Source organism: Oncorhynchus nerka, linkage group LG8, assembly GCF_034236695.1.
Source record: "Oncorhynchus nerka isolate Pitt River linkage group LG8, Oner_Uvic_2.0, whole genome shotgun sequence".
Lineage (NCBI taxonomy): Eukaryota > Metazoa > Chordata > Actinopteri > Salmoniformes > Salmonidae > Oncorhynchus > Oncorhynchus nerka.
Window position 1 is genome coordinate 69,202,771 of NC_088403.1, and position 24,359 is coordinate 69,227,129.

The 24,359-nt window shown below is 48.3% G+C and overlaps 1 protein-coding gene across 1 annotated transcript; it reads left to right on the top strand.

Moving 5' to 3' along the window:
- Positions 1–8,990: 8,990 nt before the first annotated feature.
- On the top strand, positions 8,991–24,096 carry LOC115125823 (transmembrane protein 184C-like). Its single transcript, XM_029655387.2, has 12 exons — positions 8,991–9,714; positions 10,131–10,290; positions 10,734–10,864; positions 11,085–11,121; positions 11,764–11,969; positions 14,777–14,851; positions 14,972–15,065; positions 17,245–17,357; positions 17,680–17,779; positions 17,905–18,076; positions 19,053–19,127; positions 23,066–24,096. Exons 2-12 carry the CDS (start codon positions 10,174–10,176, stop codon positions 23,509–23,511), a joined length of 1,566 nt encoding a protein of 521 aa, XP_029511247.2. The 5' UTR covers positions 8,991–9,714; positions 10,131–10,173; the 3' UTR covers positions 23,512–24,096.
- Positions 24,097–24,359: the final 263 nt, after the last annotated feature.

A 24,359-nucleotide genomic window follows, 5' to 3' on the forward strand; every position in this document is an offset into this window, starting at 1 on the left:
TCCCACCTCCACCCCCACCCAGGAACTCACTCCCACCTCCACCCAGGAACTCACTCCAACCTCCACCCAGGAACTCACTCCAACCTCCACCCAGGAACTCACTCCCACCCCCACCCAGGAACTCACTCCCACCTCCACTCAGGAACTCACTCCCACCTCCACCCCCACCCAGGAACTCATTCCCACCTCGACCCCACCCAAGAACTCACTCCCACCCAGGAACTCACTCCCACCTCCACCCAGGAACTCACTCCAACCTCCACCCAGGAACTCACTCCCACCTCCACCCAGGAACTCACTCCCACCTCCACCCAGGAACTCACTCCAACCTCCACCCAGGAACTCACTCCAACCTCCACCTCCACCCAGGAACTCACTCCCACCTCCACCCAGGAACTAACTCCAACCTCCACCTCCACCCAGGAACTCACTCCCACCCCCACCCAGGAACTCACTCCCACCTCCACTCAGGAACTCACTCCCACCTCCACCCCCACCCAGGAACTCACTCCCACCTCGACCCCCACCCAAGAACTCACTCCCACCCAGGAACTCACTCCCACCTCCACCCAGGAACTCACTCCAACCTCCACCCAGGAACTCACTCCCACCTCCACCCCCACCCAGGAACTCACTCCCACCTCCACCCCCACCCAGGAACTCACTCCCACCTCCACCCAGGAACTCACTCCAACCTCCACCCAGGAACTCACTCCAACCACCATCCAGGAACTCACTCCAACCTCCACCTCCACCCAGGAACTCACTCCCACCTCCACCCAGGAACTAACTCCAACCTCCACCTCCACCCAGGAACTCACTCCCACCTCCACCCAGGAACTCACTCCCACCTCCACCCAGGAACTCACTCCCACCTCCACTCAGGAACTCACTCCCACCTCCACCCAGGAACTCACTCCCACCTCCAACCAGGAACTCACTCCAACCTCCACCCAGGAACTCACTCCAACCTCCACCCAGGAACTCACTCCCACCTCCACCCAGGAACTCACTCCCACCTCCACCCAGGAACTCACTCCCACCTCCACCCAGGAACTCACTCCCACCTCCACCCAGGAACTCACTCCAACCTCCACCCAGGAACTCACTCCCACCTCCACCCAGGAACGCACTCCAACCACCATCCAGGAACTCACTCCAACCTCCACCTCCACCCAGGAACTCACTCCCACCTCCACCCAGGAACTAACTCCAACCTCCACCTCCACCCAGGAACTCACTCCCACCCAGGAACTCACTCCCACCTCCACCCAGGAACTCACTCCCACCTCCACCCAGGAACACACTTCAACCTCCACCCAGGAACTCACTCCCACCTCCACCCAGGAACTCACTCCCACCTCCACCAAGGAACTCACTCCAACCTCGACCCAGGAACTCACTCCCACCTCCACCCAGGAACTCACTCCAACCACCACCCAGGAACTCATTCCAACCTCCACCTCCACCCAGGAACTCACTCCCACCTCCACCCAGGAACTAACTCCAACCTCCACCTCCACCCAGGAACTCACTCCCACCTCCACCCAGGAACTCACTCCAACCTCCACCTCCACCCAGGAACTCACTCCCACCTCCACCCAGAAACTCACTCCCACCTCCACCCAGGAACTAACTCCAACCTCCACCTCCACCCAGGAACTCACTCCCACCTCCACCCAGGAACTCACTCCAACCTCCACCTCCACCCTGGAACTCACTCCCACATCCACCCAGGAACTCACTCCAACCTCCACCCAGGAACTCACTCCAATCTCCACCCCCACCCAGGAACTCACTCCCATCTCCACCCAGGAACTCACTCCTACCTCCACCTCCACCCAGACACCCACTCCCTCCTCTCATTCCAAGTCCCAGTCCCGTAATAGAGACATGGACATTTCAGCAGTTAACTCTGCAGACTCAACCAAAACCCCAAACCCAAACTCCTTCACTGTCCACGCATCCACCCCTACCTTCACTTCTACGCATCTACTTCTACCTTCTACATACCCCCAACCAGTACCTTCTCCTGCCTCAATCCCTACCCAGAGCAACCCAGAGCAGGACCCCCCTAACCCTAACTTTACCCAGAGCAACCCAGAGCAGGACCCCTAACCCTAACTTTGCCCAGAGCAACGCAGAGCAGGACCCCTAACCCTAACTTACCCAGAGCAACGCAGAGCAGGACCCCTAACCCTAACTTTACCCAGAGCAACACAGAGCAGGACCCCCTAACCCTAACTTTACCCAGAGCAACCCAGAGCAGGACCCCCTAACCCTAACTTTACCCAGAGCAACCCAGAGCAGGACCCCTAACCCTAACTTTACCCAGAGCAACCCAGAGCAGGACCCCCTAACCCTAACTTTACCCAGAGCAACCCAGAGCAGGACCCCCTAACCCTAACTTTACCCAGAGCAACCCAGAGCAGGACCCCCTAACCCTAACTTTACCCAGAGCAACCCAGAGCGAGACCCTGGCACCATGTTCCCCTTAAAGCTGACGGAGACATCCAATCTTGTGGCCTCCCCTACCACTCCTTCTCCCTCACCCCACCATAAACCCTCCCCGCCCCCCGTCGCTCTCACACCTCACCCCTCACCCCTCCAACCCCCTGGCTCCTCCCAAGCCCACCCCACGTCAAGTCCCCAGTGTAAAGGGAGGTTCAATCTCCCAAAACCGCTCAATAGGTCCCCACCCCCACCCCAACACCAACCCCAACACCAAGACCCGACCTGGAGCTCCAGGAGAGGGGAAGATCCCAGACATCGTGGCCAGCCAGAATGCCTGGGAGCTGAGTATTCTTCTGGGCTGTGCATCCGGGCTGGGAATGATTCTAGCTATAGGCTTCAGATACCTGTATAGTCAGTACTGTAACAAACGCACCGGGGTGACCCTCAATGACCGTGAACGTGACTACGACCGCAACCGCAACCACGGGGGGTTGATCCACATTCAGGACTGTACTGATCTGGTGAGAATCAGGAGAATCAGGGAGAACAGCTTTGTACTGCTGGCAGAGTATAACCTACTGACGCCAACTGGGAACTGACACAGACAGAGAGAGGTACACAGACTGATTACTGACATCACCTGGGAACTGAGACAGACTGACACAGACAGAGAGAGGGACACAGACAGAGAGACGGAGACAGACTGATTACTGACATCACCTGGGAACTGAGACAGACAGACAGACAGACAGACAGACAGACAGACAGACAGACAGACAGACAGACAGACAGACAGACAGACAGACAGACAGACTGACTGACTGACTGACTGACTGACTGACTGACTGACTGCTGACACCACCAGGAACTCACATGTACTATTTTAACACTTATTATACCAGGGGAGAGAGAGACTAGTTTAACACTTATTATACCAGGGAGAGAGACTAGTTTAACACTTATTATACCAGGAGAGAGAGAGACTAGTTTAACACTTATTATACCAGGGGAGAGACTAGTTTAACACTTATTATACCAGGAGAGAGAGAGACTAGTTTAACACTTATTATACCAGGAGAGAGAGAGAGACTAGTGTAACACTTATTATACCAGGAGAGAGAGAGAGACTAGTTTAACACTTATTATACCAGGAGAGAGAGAGACTAGTTTAACACGTATTATACCAGGAGAGAGAGAGACTAGTTTAACACTTATTATACCAGGAGAGAGACTAGTTTAACACTTATTATACCAGGAGAGAGAGAGACTAGTGTAACACTTATTATACCAGGAGAGAGAGAGAGACTAGTTTAACACTTATTATACCAGGAGAGAGAGAGACTAGTGTAACACTTATTATACCAGGAGAGAGAGAGACTAGTGTAACACTTATTATACCAGGAGAGAGAGACTAGTGTAACACTTATTAAACCAGGAGAGAGAGACTAGTGTAACACTTATTATACCAGGAGAGAGAGACTAGTGTAACACTTATTATACCAGGAGAGAGAGAGACTAGTGTAACACTTATTATACCAGGAGAGAGAGAGACTAGTTTAACACTTATTATACCAGGGGAGAGACTAGTTTAACACTTATTATACCAGGAGAGAGAGAGACTAGTGTAACACTTATTATACCAGGAGAGAGAGAGACTAGTGTAACACTTATTATACCAGGAGAGAGAGAGACTAGTGTAACACTTATTATACCAGGATCGAGAGACTAGTGTAACACTTATTATACCAGGAGAGAGAGACTAGTGTAACACTTATTATACCAGGAGAGAGAGAGACTAGTGTAACACTTATTATACCAGGAGAGAGAGAGAGACTAGTGTAACACTTATTATACCAGGAGAGAGAGACTAGTTTAACACGTATTATACCAGGAGAGAGAGAGACTAGTGTAACACGTATTATACCAGGAGAGAGAGAGACTAGTGTAACACTTATTATACCAGGGGAGAGAGAGACTAGTGTAACACTTATTATACCAGGAGAGAGAGAGACTAGTGTAACACGTATTATACCAGGAGAGAGAGAGACTAGTGTAACACGTATTATACCAGGAGAGAGAGAGACTAGTGTAACACTTATTATACCAGGAGAGAGAGAGACTAGTGTAACACTTATTATACCAGGAGAGAGAGTGACTAGTTTAACACTTATTATACCAGGGGAGAGAGAGACTAGTTTAACAGGAAGTCATTGTTCCCAGTTAGACAGTTGTCTTCCGTCAACATCGTCTTATTTATGTCTTATATGACGACATCATCTCTAAACTCTATAATCACTGTATACCACTGTTGTCTTATATGACGACATCATCTCTAAACTCTATAATCACTGTATACCACTGTTTATTTGTAAAAACAAAAAAAATAAAAACAACAACTTATAATTGTTACGTCGTATTGTATTGCCATGATTGACACCCAGGGGGGTGGTCCTAGTAGTACACAGATTAGTATACAGACCCACTACACAGTGGACTAGTACTATACTCTACTATATACTATACTACCCCAGTACAGAACAGACCCACTCCACAGTCAACTAGTACTATACTCTACTATATACTATACTACCCCAGTACAGAACAGACCCTCTCCACTAGTACTATACTCTACTATATACTATACTACCCCAGTACAGAACAGACCCTCTCCACTAGTACTATACTCTACTATATACTATACTACCCCAGTACAGAACAGACCCACTCCACAGTCAACTAGTACTATACTCTACTATATACTATACTACCCCAGTACAGAACAGACCCACTACACAGTGGACTAGTACTATACTCTACTATATACTATACTACCCCAGTACAGAACAGACCCTCTCCACTAGTACTATACTCTACTATATACTATACTACCCCAGTACAGAACAGACCCACTACACAGTGGACTAGTACTATACTCTACTATATACTATACTACCCCAGTACAGAACAGACCCTCTCCACTAGTACTATACTCTACTATATACTATACTACCCCAGTACAGAACAGACCCACTCCACAGTCAACTAGTACTATACTCTACTATATACTATACTACCCCAGTACAGAACAGACCCACTCCACAGTCAACTAGTACTATACTCTACTATATACTATACTACCCCAGTACAGAACAGACCCACTACACAGTGGACTAGTACTATACTCTACTATATACTATACTACCCCAGTACAGAACAGACCCTCTCCACTAGTACTATACTCTACTATATACTATACTACCCCAGTACAGAACAGACCCACTCCACAGTCAACTAGTACTATACTCTACTATATACTATACTACCCCAGTACAGAACAGACCCACTCCACAGTGAACTAGTACTATACTCTACTATATACTATACTACCCCAGTACAGAACAGACCCACTCCACAGTCAACTAGTACTATACTCTACTATATACTATACTACCCCAGTATAGAACAGACCCACTCCACAGTCAACTAGTACTATACTCTACTATATACTATACTACCCCAGTACAGAACAGACCCTCTCCACTAGTACTATACTCTACTATATACTATACTACCCCAGTACAGAACAGACCCACTCCACAGTCAACTAGTACTATACTCTACTATATACTATACTACACCAGTACAGAACAGACCCACTCCACAGTGAACTAGTACTATACTCTACTATATACTATACTACTATATTAGTATATATTACTGATGTTATACCAAGCTAGCTAATCCTGGGTTTATTAGTATATATTCCTGATGTTATACCAAGCTAGCTAATCCTGGGTTTATTAGTATATATTCCTGATGTTATACCAAGCTAGCTAATCCTGGGTTTATTAGTATATATTACTGATGTTATACCAAGCTACCTAATCCTGGGTTTATTAGTATATATTACTGATGTTATACCAAGCTACCTAATCCTGGGTTAAATTCCAAATGGGCCAGTTGACCTGTTCACCGTTTAGATAGAAATATATGATATAGAACAGAAGTGCCTCTGGCATGTAGAATAAGGAATCATGTCAGCTCTATTCATTATATTTCTATCTGCTGAACAAAGACCCACTGGTCCATGGTTACAGACAGAGTTTTCCCCTCTGCATCCCAAATGGGACCCTATCCTCTATATAGTGCCTCCCTTCAAGGTCGACCCTCCTTTCAGACCAGTCCCTCCTCTCTACATTTTCCTCTTCTCTCTGTCTGCTGCCATCAGTTCATCTGTGATGGTGGTGTCATCACAACGTTCCAGGAAACGGTCGGCCCATCAGTTCATCTGTGATGGTGGTGTCATCACAACGTTCCAGGAAATCGGTCGGCCCAATCAGTTCATCTGTGATGGTGGTGTCATCACAACGTTCCAGGAAATCGGTCGGCCCAATCAGTTCATCTGTGATGGTGGTGTCATCACAACGTTCCAGGAAATCGGTCGGCCCAATCAGTTCATCTGTGATGGTGGTGTCATCACAACGTTCCAGGAAATCGGTCGGCCCATCAGTTCATCTGTGATGGTGGTGTCATCACAACGTTCCAGGAAATCGGTCGGCCAATCAGTTCATCTGTATTTACTATGGATCCCCATTAAATGAAGCTCAGTGAGTGTTCCCCCGGGAGACAATCTAGCCCTGCCCGAGTTGACAGTCCTCCATGATTTAAACGTACGGAAATCTATCGCGTAGTCTGCCACACTACGGGAGTCTTGACACAGCCGAAACACCGGAGAATCGAACACTTTCCTCCTTACCTCAGTCATTGCATCCTCCAGACTAGGGCTTGTTATTCCACCGTGGAGTTGAAGGTGTCTCCTAAACACTTTCCTCCTTCCCTCAGTCATTACATCCTCCAGACTAGGGCTTGTTATTCCACCGTGGAGTTGAAGGTGTCTCCTAAACACTTTCCTCCTTACCTCAGTCATTGCATCCTCCAGACTAGGGCTTGTTATTCCACCGTGGAGTTGAAGGTGTCTCCTAAACACTTTCCTCCTTACCTCAGTCATTACATCCTCCAGACTAGGGCTTGTTATTCCACCGTGGAGTTGAAGGTGTCTCCTAAACACTTTCCTCCTTCCCTCAGTCATTACATCCTCCAGACTAGGGCTTGTTATTCCACCGTGGAGTTGAAGGTGTCTCCTAAACACATTTCCCTTACCTCAGTCATTACATCCTCCAGACTAGGGCTTGTTATTCCACCGTGGAGTTGAAGGTGTCTCCTAAACACATTTCCCTTCCCTCAGTCATTACATCCTCCAGACTAGGGCTTGTTATTCCACCGTGGAGTTGAAGGTGTCTCCTAAACACTTTCCTCCTTACCTCAGTCATTACATCCTCCAGACTAGGGCTTGTTATTCCACCGTGGAGTTGAAGGTGTCCCCTAAACACTTTCCTCCTTACCTCAGTCATTACATCCTCCAGACTAGGGCTTGTTATTCCACCGTGGAGTTAAAGGTGTCTCCTAAACACTTTCCTCCTTCCCTCAGTCATTACATCCTCCAGACTAGGGCTTGTTATTCCACCGTGGAGTTGAAGGTGTCTCCTAAACACTTTCCTCCTTACCTCAGTCATTACATCCTCCAGACTAGGGCTTGTTATTCCACCGTGGAGTTGAAGGTGTCTCCTAAACACTTTCCTCCTTACCTCACCTCCTCCACCGGAGTTGAGCTGTTGGGGGTACTGATTGTGTGTGTATGTGTATGTAAGTTGTGTGAGAAAATTAAAAATGAACAGACTAATTTATTCAACAGGAATAGCAAGGCAGACTAATTTATTCAACATGAATAGCAAGGCAGACTAATTTATTCAACATGAATAGCAAGGCAGACTAATTTATTCAACAGGAATATCAAGGCAGACTAATTTATTCAACATGAATAGCAAGGCAGACTAATTTATTCAACATGAATAGCAAGGCAGACTAATTTATTCAACATGAATAGCAAGGCAGACTAATTTATTCAACATGAATAGCAAGGCAGACTAATTTATTCAACAGGAATAGCAAGGCAGACTAATTTATTCAACAGGAATAGCAAGGCAGACTAATTTATTCAACATGAATAGCAAGGCAGACTAATTTATTAAACAGGAATAGCAAGGCAGACTAATTTATTCAATATTATTTTCAGGTCATGTCTCACTTTTTCAGATCAAGTCTCACTTTTCCAGATCAAGTCTCACTTTTCAGGTCAAGTCTTATAAACTATGAGGTGTGTGTGTGTGTGTGTGTGTGTGTGGGTGGGTGTGCATGTGTGTGTGTATGTGTGTGTGTGGGTGTGTATGTGTGTGTGTGTGTGTGTGTGTGTTGTACAGAACACATGTTGTACTGTTTCTTCTCTCCAACTCTTGATGCAGTACTGACTTCGGTACAAATAATTGTATTTTTCCTTTGAAATACAAGGTGCACTTGATTTAGTGTCCAGGGCATTGATGTACCTTACTGTGGTGGTTTGTGTCTGGGAAGTACACAGAGGCAGAACACACGTCTCCCCAGTCACCGATGAGGTCACAACCAGGGTTACCTAGGAGACGGGACAGACGTTAGACGTGATGGCGTCACAACCTGATTATGGACTAACAGAACAGAGTGAGGGAGAGATGAGAGAGAGTGTGACGAAAGAGGGGTACAGAGAGAGGGAAGCTCCGTAGTGACATCTAGCGGCCATGGATAAACACTAGAGCATTTTATTTCCCGTACCCATAATAAACGATGTCCAGCAGGTCGGTTCTATTAACTGGGATTGTGGTGGAAACACGGTAGTGTGAGGGATTGATTTATAAAATGATCCGCTAGTGTTGTTTTGTTTTTCACGTCCACTCCCTGCTCACATAGGAGGTAACTGAACTGACCACCTGACCTAATGATGCCGTAAGGATGGTAGCTCTGGTCCACGACGTTACTGCGCATTCCTCCACCACTAAGCTAGAGTAATGCCTGATGTCCAGCAGATGCATGTGCGTTTTGTTTTGCTGGATGTCTAGCCCGCATTTTCCGTACAATTAATTTGAAAATTAATGACTTCCGCCGGATCGCAAAGAGTTTGATGCGTCCGGTGGACGTGAGGCGTAACAGGCAGTTAACGCCCTGGACCAGAGCTATAAGGATCGCTATAACGGTTTGTTGCGACGTGGGCGTCAACATGGAACCGCACGCGCTATTATTTGACACCGATGTCCATTTCCGTTCCATGTCGCGACCAAATCGTCTCGGGACGCGGTAATTGGTTTATTCTCTGGTTTTCTTCTATCTTCAGAGGTGGGTGAATCTAGAATAACATATTAGAAGCTCTTGTGAATTTAAATGGATGAAACGCAACGTTGCTTGGCTACAACGCAGGGACAGATAATGTCTATTCAGAAAAGCTGAGGTTATTCATGATTTTGGGCAAAGACAATGTTACAGCAATAACGGAAGGATGCTTGTCAGGCCCTAGAGTTTATCACTGTAGCCACGGGAGTTTAGGCTATTGGCGTCATCATTTCTGTTATTTTGTCAACAAAGGCCACCCCATTGACATGCAGTGATAGTAGCCTGTAGGTTAGTGGCACAGTGTTGTGTTTAGGAAACAGCTACAGTAGATATAGCCTGTAGGTTAGTGTCACAGTGTTGTGTTTAGGAAACAGCTACAGTAGATAGCCAACACCCACCCATCTCATAACATAACCCTACAGAAGCGAACTAAACGGAACTAACCGAACCCGAACGGACGTAATCATGCCGTGTACGTGTGGGAACTGGAGACGGTGGATCCGACCTCTCGTGGTCTGCCTCTACGTAGCTCTGCTACTCGTGGTTCTGCCGCTGTGTGTCTGGGAACTACAGAAGTCTGAGGTGAGCCAGAAAAAGTCGAACATCTGCCTTTCATATAATTAGTAACTATTGCTCTCACATCTGTTACAGTCTATATGGTGCAACTGACAAATCAAATCAAATGTATTTATATAGCCCTTCGTACCCAGCCTAAAACCCCAAACAGTGTAGACACCTGTCAACGTTGTTGTGTTATTCTCCTCAGCTACTCGGCTTTGGTGTTATTGTATAGCCTGATCATTTTTGACTGTACAGATGGATCAACACTGTTGTTGTTGCACTGTTGTGTTCATTTATAAATGGTATCTCCAAGTAAAGCCAGTTTATGTAGTTAAACTCAGTCTGTGTTTCAGGTGGGGAGCCACAGTAAAGCCTGGCTCTGTGTTTCAGGTGGGGACCCACAGTAAAGCCTGGCTCTGTGTTTCAGGTGGGGACCCACAGTAAAGCCTGGTTCTGTGTTTCAGGTGGGGACCCACAGTAAAGCTTGGTTCATAGCTGGAGTGTTTGTGTTCATGACCATCCCCATCTCTCTGTGGGGGATCCTGCAACACCTGGTACACTACACACAGCCTGAGCTACAGAAACCCATTATCAGGTAGGAACACACCTGGTACAGACCTGGTACACTACACACAGCCTGAGCTACAGAAACCCATTATCAGGTAGGAACACACCTGGTACACTACAAACAGCCTGAGCTACAGACACCCATTATCAGGTAGGAACACACCTGGAATCAAATCCCTTAAGGTAAAAAGTATTTGTAAATGGTAGGAGACCAGATACCACTCATCTTCTCTGTTGTGTGTTTACAGGATCCTGTGGATGGTACCCATCTACAGTGTGGACAGTGTAAGGGGACACTTTTATTAACATTTGATTATAGTAATACTGTTATAACATATCAATCTGGTTGAAGACCTATCACTGCAGAAGAGAACTATGGAACACTAGACTAGAACACAGAGAGCTATGGAACACTAGACTAGAACACAGAGAACTATGGAACACTAGACTAGAACACAGAGAACTATGAAACACTAGACTAGAACACTGAGTCAGACATTCCATTGGTTTATAAGGAATGGCTGAACATTCTAAGTTCCATTGAGACCTCCGTATCTCTATGGTAACAGGATTAATTGAGGACGGTGTGGTGTTGTCACAAGGCTGGGCTGGTCAAATGGCAGAGTCAACACACACGCACACACACACACGCACACACACAGACACACGCACACACACAGACACACGCACACACACAGACACACACACACACAGACACACGCACATACACAGACCATTTCTTTACATTGGTCACTCCATCAATCAATATGTGCTGGTTGAAAATAATGGACACATTTCACATGGTCGTTCCTCATCTATCAATTAAACTGCCTTTCTCTCTCCCCCTCCTCTCCTCTCCCCCTCCCCCTCCTCCTCCCCCCCTCCTCCCCTTGGACATCCGTGTACATTGGACTGCTTCTTCTTTAGTGGATCGCGCTGCGCTACCCCAGAATAGCCATCTACGTAGACACGTGTAGAGAGTGTTACGAGGCCTACGTCATTTACAACTTCCTCATCTTCCTGTTAAACTACCTCTCTAACCAGTATCCCAGTTTGGTGTTGATGCTAGAGGTTCAGGAACAACAGAAACACCTGCCACCTCTATGCTGCTGTCCACCATGGGCAATGGGAGAGTAAGTGAGGGAGGGAGGGAGGGAGGGAGGGAGGGAGGAGAGAGAGGGTGGGGAGGGAGGAGAGAAAGGGTGGGGAGGGAGGAGAGAGAGGGTGGGGAGGGAGGAGAGAGAGGGTGGGGAGGGAGGAGAGAGAGGGGGGAGGGAGGCGAGAGGGAGGGAGGGAGGAGAGAGAGGGGTGGGGAGGGAGGAGAGAAAGGGTGGGGAGGGAGGAGAGAGAGAGGGTGGGGAGGGAGAGAGAGAGAGGGTGGGGAGGGAGGAGAGAGAGGGTGGGGAGGGAGGAGAGAGAGAGGGGGGAGGGAGGCGAGGGGGAGGGAGGGAGGAGAGAGAGAGAGGGTGGGGAGGGAGGAGAGAGAGGGTGGGGGAGGAGAGAGAGGGTGGGGAGGGAGGAGAGAGAGGGTGGGGAGGGAGGAGAGAAAGGGTGGGGAGGGAGGAGAGAAAGGGTGGGGAGGGAGGAGAGAGGGGTGGGGAGGGAGGAGAGAGAGGGTGGGGAGGGAGGAGAGAAAGGGTGGGGAGGGAGGAGAGAAAGGGTGGGGAGGGAGGAGAGAAAGGGTGGGGAGGGAGGAGAGAGAGGGTGGGGAGGGAGGAGAGAAAGGGTGGGGAGGGAGGAGAGAGAGGGTGGGGAGGGAGGGGAGAGTTGGATGAACATGAATACATTACATTTACATTTAAGTCATTTAGCAGACGCTCTTATCCAGAGCGACTTACAAATTGGTGCATTCACCTTATGACATCCAGTGGAACAGTAGTGCATCTAAATCTTTAAAGGGGGGTGAGAGGGATTACTTTATCCTATCCTAGGTATTCCTTAAAGAGGTGGGGTTTCAGGTGTCTCCGGAAGGTGGTGATTGACTCCGCTGTCCTGGCGTCGTGAGGGAGTTTGTTCCACCATTGGGGGCCAGAGCAGCGAACAGTTTTGACTGGGCTGAGCGGGAACTGTACTTCCTCAGTGGTAGGGAGGCGAGCAGGCCAGAGGTGGATGAACGCAGTGCCCTTGTTTGGGTGTAGGGCCTGATCAGAGCCTGGAGGTACTGAGGTGCCGTTCCCCTCACAGCTCTGTAGGCAAGCACCATGGTCTTGTAGCGGATGCGAGCTTCAACTGGAAGCCAGTGGAGAGAGCGGAGGAGCGGGGTGACGTGAGAGAACTTGGGAAGGTTGAACACCAGACGGGCTGCGGCGTTCTGGATGAGTTGTAGGGGTTTAATGGCACAGGCAGGGAGCCCAGCCAACAGCGAGTTGCAGTAATCCAGACGGGAGATGACAAGTGCCTGGATTAGGACCTGCGCCGCTTCCTGTGTGAGGCAGGGTCGTACTCTGCGGATGTTGTAGAGCATGAACCTACAGGAACGGGCCACCGCCTTGATGTTAGTTGAGAACGACAGGGTGTTGTCCAGGATCACGCCAAGGTTCTTAGCGCTCTGGGAGGAGGACACAGTGGAGTTGTCAACCGTGATGGCGAGATCATGGAACGGGCAGTCCTTCCCCGGGAGGAAGAGCAGCTCCGTCTTGCCGAGGTTCAGCTTGAGGTGGTGATCCGTCATCCACACTGATATGTCTGCCAGACATGCAGAGATGCGATCGCCACCTGGTCATCAGAAGGGGGAAAGGAGAAGATTAATTGTGTGTCGTCTGCATAGCAATGATAGGAGAGACCATGTGAGGTTATGACAGAGCCAAGTGACTTGGTGTATAGCGAGAATAGGAGAGGGCCTAGAACAGAGCCCTGGGGGACACCAGTGGTGAGAGCACGTGGTGTGGAGACGGATTCTCGCCACGCCACCTGGTAGGAGCGACCTGTCAGGTAGGATGCAATCCAAGCGTGGGCCGCGCCGGAGATGCCCAACTCGGAGAGGGTGGAGAGGAGGATCTGATGGTTCACAGTATCGAAGGCAGCCGATAGGTCTAGAAGGATGAGAGCAGAGGAGAGAGAGTTAGCTTTAGCAGTGCGGAGCGCCTCCGTGATACAGAGAAGAGCAGTCTCAGTTGAATGACTAGTCTTGAAACCTGACTGATATGGATCAAGAAGGTCATTCTGAGAGAGACAGCGGGAGAGCTGGCCAAGGACGGCATGTTCAAGAGTTTTGGAGAGAAAAGAAAGAAGGGATACTGGTCTGTAGTTGTTGACATCGGAGGGATCGAGTGTAGGTTTTTTCAGAAGGGGTGCAACTCTCGCTCTCTTGAAGACGGAAGGGACGTAGCCAACGGTCAGGGATGAGTTGATGAGCGAGGTGAGGTAAGGGAGAAGGTCTCCGGAAATGGTCTGGAGAAGAGAGGAGGGGATAGGGTCAAGCGGGCAGGTTGTTGGGCGGCCGGCCGTCACAAGACGCGAGATTTCATCTGGAGAGAGAGGGGAGAAAGAGGTCAGGGCACAGGTTAGGGCAGTGTGAGCAGAACCAGCGGTGTCGTTTGACTTAGCAAACGAGGATCGGATGTCGTCGACCTTCTTTTCAAAATGGTTGACGAAGTCATCTGCAGAGAGGGAGGGGGGGGGGAGGGGGAGGAGGATTCAGGAGGGAGGAGAAGGTGGCAAAGAGCTTCCTAGGGTTAGAGGCAGATGCTTGGAATTTAGAGTGGTAGAAAGTGGCTTTAGCAGCAGAGAGAGAAGAGGAAAATGTAGAGAGGAGGGAGTGAAAGGATGCCAGGTCCGCAGGGAGGCGAGTTTTCCTCCATTTCCGCTCGGCTGCCCGGAGCCCTGTTCTTGATTGAATGATGGATGTGACTGATTGATGGTTGTTTGATTGATTGACTGATGGTTGGTTGTGATTGATTGATTGACGGATGGTTGTGATTGGTTGTCTCTCCTCGGTCAGGGTGTTGTTATTCCGTTGTAAGCTGGGGGTTCTACAGTACACCGTCGTCAGGCCCGTAACTACAGTTATAGCACTGTAAGTACAGCACTAACCAAGTAGTATATCATACATTACAAAATACATAAATACAGAATAGGAAAGGTTGAGCAGGTTATAATATTTTTCTGACCCCCCCCCCCCTCTCTCTCTCTGTAGTGTCTGTCAGTTGTGTGGTGTGTATGACGAGGGAAACTTCAGCAACAGGAATGCCTGGACCTATCTGGTCATAGTCAACAATATCTCTCAACTGGTGAGTACTCACACATCTGGTCCTAGTCAAATATATCTCTCAACTGGTGAGAACTCACACACCTGGTCCTAGTCAAATATATCTCAACTGGTGAGAACTCACACACCTGGTCCTAACCTGGTCCTAGTCAACCATATCTCTCAACTGGTGAGAACTCACACACCTAGTCCTAACCTGGTCCTAGTCAAATATATCTCAACTGGTGAGAACTCACACACCTGGTCCTAACCTGGTCCTAGTCAACAATATCTCTCAACTGGTGAGAACTCACACACCTGGTCCTAACCTGGTCCTAGTCAACAATATCTCTCAACTGGTGAGAACTCACACACCTAGTCCTAACCTGGTCCTAGTCAACAATATCTCTCAACTGGTGAGAACTCACACACCTGGTCCTAACCTGGTCCTAGTCAACAATATCTCTCGACTGGTGAGAACTCACCCACCTGGTCCTAACCTGGTCCTAGTCAACAATATCTCTCAACTGGTGAGAACTCACCCACCTGGACTTTACACTAGTCAGTATCTGATTCTCTACCCTGAAATGTGCACGACGCCTCATGCATTTAACAGCTTTGGAATGTAGCCTCCAACTGCACTGTCCTCAGAGGGCATTTTGGCCTCTGCCACAATTTACTCCGAATTGCTCAGTTTACTTGTATTATCCTCTTTCTCTTTCTCTCTCTCTCTCTCAATTCAAGGGGCTTTATTGGCATTGTAAACACATGTTTACATTGTCAAAGCAAGTGAAATAGATTAATATATAGTGAAATCAACAATAAAAACATTTATAGTAAACATTACACTCACAAACGTTCCAAAAGAATAAAGACATTTCAAATGTCATATTACACTACCGGTCAAAAGTTTTAGAAAACCGACTCATTCCAGGGTTTTCCTTTATTTTTTTTACTATTTTCTACATTGTAGAATAGTAGTGAAGACATCAAAACTATGAAATAACACATATGGAATCATGTAGTAACCAAAAAAGTGTTAAACAAATCAAAATATATTTGAGATTCTTCAAATAGCCAATTCAAACCTGATGAAGCTGGTTGAGAGAATGCAAAGAATGTGTAAACCTCATGGAGCTGGTTGAGAGAATGCCAAGAATGTGCAAACCTCATGAAGCTGGTTGAGAGAATGCCAAGAATGTGCAAACCTCATGAAGCTGGTTGAGAGAATGCCAAGAATGTGCAAACCTCATGAAGCTGGTTGAGAGAATACCAAGAGTGTGCAAACCTCATGAAGCTGGTTGAGAGAATGCCAATAATGTGCAAACCTCATGAAGCTGGTTGAGAGAATGCCAAGAATGTGCAAACCTCATGAAGCTGGTTGAGAGAATACCAAGAATGTGCAAACCTCATGAAGCTGGTTGAGAGAATACCAAGAGTGTGCAAACCTCATGAAGCTGGTTGAGAGAATGCCAATAATGTGCAAACCTCATGAAGCTGGTTGAGAGAACGCCAAGAATGTGTAAAGCTGTCATCAAGGTAAAGGGTGGCTACTTTGAAGAATCTCAAATATAAAATATGTTTAGATTGGTTTAACACTTTTTTGGTTACTACATGATTCCATATGTGTTATTTCATAGTTTTGATGTCTTCACTACTATTCTACTATGTAGAAAATAGTAAAAATAAAGAAAAGCCCTGGAATGAGTAGGTTTAAAATAAATCTTTGACCGGTAGTGTATGTCTATATACGGTGTTGTAAAATCACTGTGGTATTTCCCCCAGTAGATATGGGAGTTTTTCAAAATTGGATTTGTTTTCAAATTTTTTGTGGATCTGTGTAATCTGAGGGAAATATGTCTCTCTAATATGGTCATACATTGGACAGGAGGTTAGGAAGTGCAGCTCAGTTTCCACCTCATTTTGTGGGCAGTGAGCACATAGCCTGTCTTCTCTTGAGAGCCAGGTCTGCCTACGGCGGCCTTTCTCAATAGCAAGGCTATGCTCACTGAGTCTGTACATAGTCAAAGCTTTCCTTAATTTTGGGTCAGTCACAGTGGTCAGGTATTCTGCCGCTGTGTACTCTCTGTGTAGGGCCAAATAGCATTCTAGTTTGCCTTTCTCAATAGCAAGGCTATGCTCACTGAGAGCCAGGTCTGCCTACGGCGGCCTTTCTCAATAGCAAGGCTATGCTCACTCTGTCTTTCTCTCTCTGTCTCCAGTTTACCATGTATTGTCTGGTGCTGCTGTATAAAGCATTGAAGGATGAACTGAGTCAGATTAGACCCGTTGGGAAGTTCCTCTGTGTTAAAATGGTCGTCTTCGTCTCGTTCTGGTAAGAGATTTTTAGTGAATCAAGAATGTCTAGTAGAACACATGGCCTGGCTTTTCTGACTGTTGCTTAGCGTTGTGTGAGTGCCTAGTTACCACAAACAAAAGGAGGAAGTCAACAATTCCCCTCACTCTCTCTTTCCCACCCCTCTCCCTCACTCTCTCTTCCCCACACCTCTCCCTCTTTCCATCTCTCCACTCTCTTTGTCTCTTTCTCTCCCTCGCTCTCTCTTCCCCACCCCCTCCCTCTTTCCATCTCTCCACTATCTGTCTCTTTCCCTCCCTCACTCTCTCTTTCACTCTCTCTTTCTCTCCCATCCCTCCAGGCAGGCAGTGTTGATAGCTATACTGGTGAAAGTTGGAGTGATCTCTGATAAACATACCTGGGACTGGGACAGTGTTGAGGCTGTAGCCACCGGACTACAGGTACACACACACCTAACCCTCCCACACCCCAACAATACATCTGTGTAGAGATGTTTCTAGCAGCTATAGCCCACCACTACAGCTATAAACCCACCTCTCTCTCTCCCTCTCCCTCCCTACTCTAGGACTTTATCATCTGTGTAGAGATGTTTCTAGCAGCTATAGCCCACCACTACAGCTTTACCTATAAACCTTACATACTGGAGGCAGAGGAGGGAAGCTGTTTTGACTCCTTCATGGCCATGTGGGACGTGTCTGACATCAGAGCAGACATCTCAGAGCAGGTCCAACACGTAGGTGAGTAGGGCGGGGTCACAGGATGCTAAACTATGTTCAATATTAGCTCAATGTTACCCAACAGCAATGGATAGACGCTAACTAAACTTTAGCTCAATGTTACCCAACAGCAATGGATAGACGCTAACTAAACATTAGCTCAATGTTACCCAACACCAATGGATAGATGCTAACTAAACATTAGCTCAATGTTACCCAACAGCAATGGATATATGCTAACTAAACATTAGCGCAATATTACCCAATGGATAGATGCTAACTAAACATTAGCTCAATGTTACCCAACACCAATGGATATATGCTAACTAAATGTTAGCCAACAGCAATGGATATATGCTAACTAAACGTTAGCGCAATATTACCCAATGGATAGATGCTAACTAAACATTAGCTCAATGTTACACAATGGCAATGGATAGATGCTAACTAAATGTTAGCCAACAGCAATGGATAGATGCTAACTAAACATTAGCTCAATGTTACCCAACACCAATGGATATATGCTAACTAAATGTTAGCCAACAGCAATGGATATATGCTAACTAAACGTTAGCGCAATATTACCCAATGGATAGATGCTAACTAAACATTAGCTCAATGTTACACAATGGCAATGGATAGATGCTAACTAAATGTTAGCCAACAGCAATGGATAGATGCTAACTAAACGTTAGCTCAATGTTATCCAACAACAATGGATATGCTAACTAAATGTTAGCTCAATGTTACTCCAATGTCAAATGAATGTTGCTGTCAAGGTTGATCTGTACTTCAACAGCACCTGTCTGAGTTGACCTGTGTGTATTCTGTGTGTGTGCATGTGTACTCTGTGTATGTGTACTCTCTTTGTGTGTGTGTGTGTGTGTGTGTGTGTGTGTGTGTGTGTGTGTGTGTGTGTGTGTGTGTGTGTGTGTGTGTGTAGCTACCACTAACCTGGTCCTGTCCCTGCGTAGTAACACCACCCCTCCCCCCTCAGGTCGGACGGTCCTGGGCAGACCCAATAAGATGTACTTTGGCTCCACCAGCCGTCCTGAACACACTGAACACACAGGTCTGTCTGGCCGTCCTGAACACACTGAACACACAGGTCTGTCTGGCCGTCCTGAACACACAGGTCTGTCTGGCCGTCCTGAACACACTGAGCACACAGGTCTGTCTGGCCGTTCTGAACATACTAAACACACAAGTCTGTCTGGCCATCCTGAACACACAGGTCTGTCTGGCCGTCCTAAACACACTGAACACACAGGTCTATCTGGCCATCCTGAACACACAGGTCTGTCTGGCCGTCCTGAACACACAGGTCTGTCTGGCCGTCGTGAACACACAGGTCTGTCTGGCCGTCATGAACACACAGGTCTGTCTGGCCGCCCTGAACACACAGGTCTGTCTGGCCGTCCTGAACACACTGAGCACACAGGTCTGTCTGGCCGTTCTGAACATACTAAACACACAAGTCTGTCTGGCCATCCTGAACACACAGGTCTGTCTGACCGTCCTGAACACACTGAGCACACAGGTCTGTCTGGCCGTTCTGAACATACTAAACACACAAGTCTGTCTGGCCATCCTGAACACACAGGTCTGTCTGGCCGTCCTAAACACACTGAACACACAGGTCTATCTGGCCATCCTGAACACACAGGTCTGTCTGGCCGTCCTGAACACACAGGTCTGTCTGGCCGTCGTGAACACACAGGTCTGTCTGGCCGTCATGAACACACAGGTCTGTCTGGCCGCCCTGAACACACAGGTCTGTCTGGCCGCCCTGAACACACAGGTCTGTCTGGCTGTCGTGAACACACTGAACACACAGGTCTGTCTGGCCGTCGTGAACACACTGAACACACAGGTCTGTCTGGCTGTCGTGAACACACTGAACACACAGGTCTGTCTGGCCGTCGTGAACACACTGAACACACAGGTCTGTCTGGCCGTCGTGAACACACTGAACACACAGGTCTGTCTGGCCGTCGTGAACACACTGAACACACAGGTCTGTCTGGCCGTCGTGAACACACTGAACACACAGGTCTGTCTGGCCGTCGTGGAACACACTGAACACACTGGTCTGTCCTGTCCCTGCGTAGTAACACCACCCCTCCCCCCTCAGGTCGGACGGTCCTGGGCAGACCCAATAAGATGTACTTTGGCTCCACCAGCCGTCCTGAACACACTGAACACACAGGTCTGTCTGGCCGTCCTGAACACACTGAACACACAGGTCTGTCTGGCCGTCCTGAACACACAGGTCTGTCTGGCCGTCCTGAACACACTGAGCACACAGGTCTGTCTGGCCGTTCTGAACATACTAAACACACAAGTCTGTCTGGCCATCCTGAACACACAGGTCTGTCTGGCCGTCCTAAACACACTGAACACACAGGTCTATCTGGCCATCCTGAACACACAGGTCTGTCTGGCCGTCCTGAACACACAGGTCTGTCTGGCCGTCGTGAACACACAGGTCTGTCTGGCCGTCATGAACACACAGGTCTGTCTGGCCGCCCTGAACACACAGGTCTGTCTGGCCGTCCTGAACACACTGAGCACACAGGTCTGTCTGGCCGTTCTGAACATACTAAACACACAAGTCTGTCTGGCCATCCTGAACACACAGGTCTGTCTGACCGTCCTGAACACACTGAGCACACAGGTCTGTCTGGCCGTTCTGAACATACTAAACACACAAGTCTGTCTGGCCATCCTGAACACACAGGTCTGTCTGGCCGTCCTAAACACACTGAACACACAGGTCTATCTGGCCATCCTGAACACACAGGTCTGTCTGGCCGTTGAACACACAGGTCTGTCTGGCCGTCGTGAACACACAGGTCTGTCTGGCCGTCATGAACACACAGGTCTGTCTGGCCGCCCTGAACACACAGGTCTGTCTGGCCGCCCCTGAACACACAGGTCTGTCTGGCTGTCGTGAACACACTGAACACACAGGTCTGTCTGGCCGTCGTGAACACACTGAACACACAGGTCTGTCTGGCTGTCGTGAACACACTGAACACACAGGTCTGTCTGGCCGTCGTGAACACACTGAACACACAGGTCTGTCTGGCCGTCGTGAACACACTGAACACACAGGTCTGTCTGGCCGTCGTGAACACACTGAACACACAGGTCTGTCTGGCCGTCCTGAACACACAGGTCTGTCTGGCCGTCGTGAACACACTGAACACACAGGTCTGTCTGGCCGTCGTGAACACACTGAACACACTGGTCTGTCTGGCCGTCGTGAACACACTGAGCACACAGGTCTGTCTGGCCGTCCTGAACACACAGGTCTGTCTGGCCGTCCTGAACACACTGAACACACTGGTCTGTCTGGCCGTCGTGAACACACTGAGCACACAGGTCTGTCTGGCCGTCCTGAACACACAGGTCTGTCTGGCCGTCCTAAACACACTGAACACACAGGTCTATCTGGCCATCCTGAACACACAGGTCTGTCTGGCCGTCCTGAACACACAGGTCTGTCTGGCCGTCGTGAACACACAGGTCTGTCTGGCCGTCATGAACACACAGGTCTGTCTGGCCGCCCTGAACACACAGGTCTGTCTGGCCGCCCTGAACACAAGGTCTGTCTGGCTGTCGTGAACACACTGAACACACAGGTCTGTCTGGCCGTGTGAACACACTGAACACACAGGTCTGTCTGGCTGTCGTGAACACACTGAACACACAGGTCTGTCTGGCCGTCGTGAACACACTGAACACACAGGTCTGTCTGGCCGTGGAACACACTGAACACACAGGTCTGTCTGGCCGCCGTGAACACACTGAACACACAGGTCTGTCTGGCCGTAACACACTGAACACACAGGTCTGTCTGGCCGTGTGAACACACTGAACACACAGGTCTGTCTGGCCGTCGTGAACACACTGAACACACTGGTCTGTTGCCGTCGTAACAATGAGCACACAGGTCTGTCATTGAACACACAGGTCTGTCTGGCCGTCCTGAACACACTGAACACACTGGTCTGTCTGGCCGTCGTGAACACACTGAGCACACAGGTCTGTCTGGCCGTCCTGAACACACAGGTCTGTCTGGCCGTCCTGAACACACTGAACACACAGGTCTGTCTGGCCGTCGTGAACACACTGAACACACTGGTCTGTCTGGCCGTAACACACTGAACACACAGGTTTCTGGCCGTAACACACTGAACACACTGGTCTGTCTTTAACACACTTCTGTCTGACCGTCCTGAACACACAGGTCTTCTGGCATTAACACACTGAACACACTGGTCTGTTATTAACACACTGAGCACACAGGTCTGTCTGGCCGTCCTGAACACACAGGTCTGTCTGGCCGTCCTGAACACACTGAACACACAGGTCTGTCTGGCCGTCGTGAACACACTGAACACACAGGTCTGTCTGGCCGTCGTGAACACACTGAACACACAGGTCTGTCTGGCCGTCCTGAACACACAGGTCTGTCTGGCCGTCGTGAACACACAGGTCTGTCTGGCCGTCATGAACACACAGGTCTGTCTGGCCGTCGTGAACACACAGGTCTGTCTGGCCGTCGTGAACACACAGGTCTGTCTGGCCGTCGTGAACACACAGGTCTGTCTGGCCGTCATGAACACACAGGTCTGTCTGGCCGTCGTGAACACACAGGTCTGTCTGGCCGTCATGAACACACAGGTCTGTCTGGCTGTCGTGAACACACTGAACACACAGGTCTGTCTGGCCGTCGTGAACACACAGGTCTGTCTGGCCGTCGTGAACACACTGAACACACTGGTTATAGTTATAGATTTGGTATTTCTGATCTGTTATATTTACATTATTAGTCAGTTTATTTATTTTTGTAATATTTTATGCACTTTGAGGTTTTCATCTCGTAATGAAAAGTGCTTTACAAATGTAATACATTATTGTTATTTCTTCATTTTATTTGAACGTTTAAAACATTTTATGCATTTTGAGATTATCTTGTAATGAAATTATTATTATTATTAGGTCTCCTGTCGGCTGCGTCCCAGGGAGGGTCAGAGCAAGACATCATCGTCGCGGAAACCGTCTCCGTCCCCGCCTCCCCTCTGTCGGATCACTACCAGGGGCTAGGCCACACCCCAAAGCCATACTCTTACTCCGCCCCCTCCGGGTTCATTTCTTCTGATTGGGACGAGGACAGCGAGGAGAAACAATCGGAGACCGGTGCAGGGGTTTCGCACCCTGGTGACATCGCTGGCGACACCCCCACCGCCGACATCACTGCGAGGGGTGACTTCATTCGTGACATCTCAGATGGCGACGCACCCAGTGACATCAGTGCTGACGTCACTTGTGACGTCGTTGGTGACATCACTGGCCACGCCCTCATTGACATCAGTGGCGAAGTCCCCGGTGAAATGAGTGGTGACTTTACTGGTGACATCACGAGTAACATTACTTTTTGCACGTAGGAGGAGTGCTACTGGTCCAGAGTGTGTTCCTTCCTGTCTCGTGACTCCTCCCCTTCACCCTGACTGGCTGAGACACGCTGGCTTACTCCAAACCAATGTTTTTAAAGGGGGAGTGGACACAATTCAGAAAGAAGGGTTTAACCAGTCAAGGAGAGTTTGGACACAGAGGAAGACATGTTGGTGTTGCCATAACAATAGATTCATTATAAACACTAATGTCAAGTTTGGCATAATAATGTGATATAATTATGTTTCGTTACTATAATTACTATTGTTTTAATATTTTGTAATTAATCATTTTTGGATAACAATGCTATTTTATTGTTGACCGTATTTAGTCATTATCCGTTTTATTAATTTATTTAATATATATTAATACATACAACAATTCAATACCATATATATATATATACACACTGCAATAGACTGAACTACAGCTAATCATTATTACAGGCATGTCACTGAGGACAATACACAGCCTACTCACGCCCTAGCAGACCATGCTTCTATTCAGTAGGATGCCATTGACTTGATTCATTCAACAACCTCCTTCTGTTGTCTTGGTAATAAAACCATTATAAAATATCATGGTGTCAGCTTGTCTGAATGGTGTTTACAACTTCCCCACAGTAGAATATCATGGTGTCAGCTTGTCTGAATGGTGTTTACAACTTCCCCACAGTAGAATATCATGGTGTCAGCCTGTCTGAATGGTGTTTACAACAAAACCATTATAAAACGCCATGGTGTCAGCCTGTCTGAATGGTGTTTACAACTTCCCACAGTAGAATATCATGGTGTCAGCCTGTCTGAATGGTGTTTACAACTTCCCCACAGTAGAATATCAT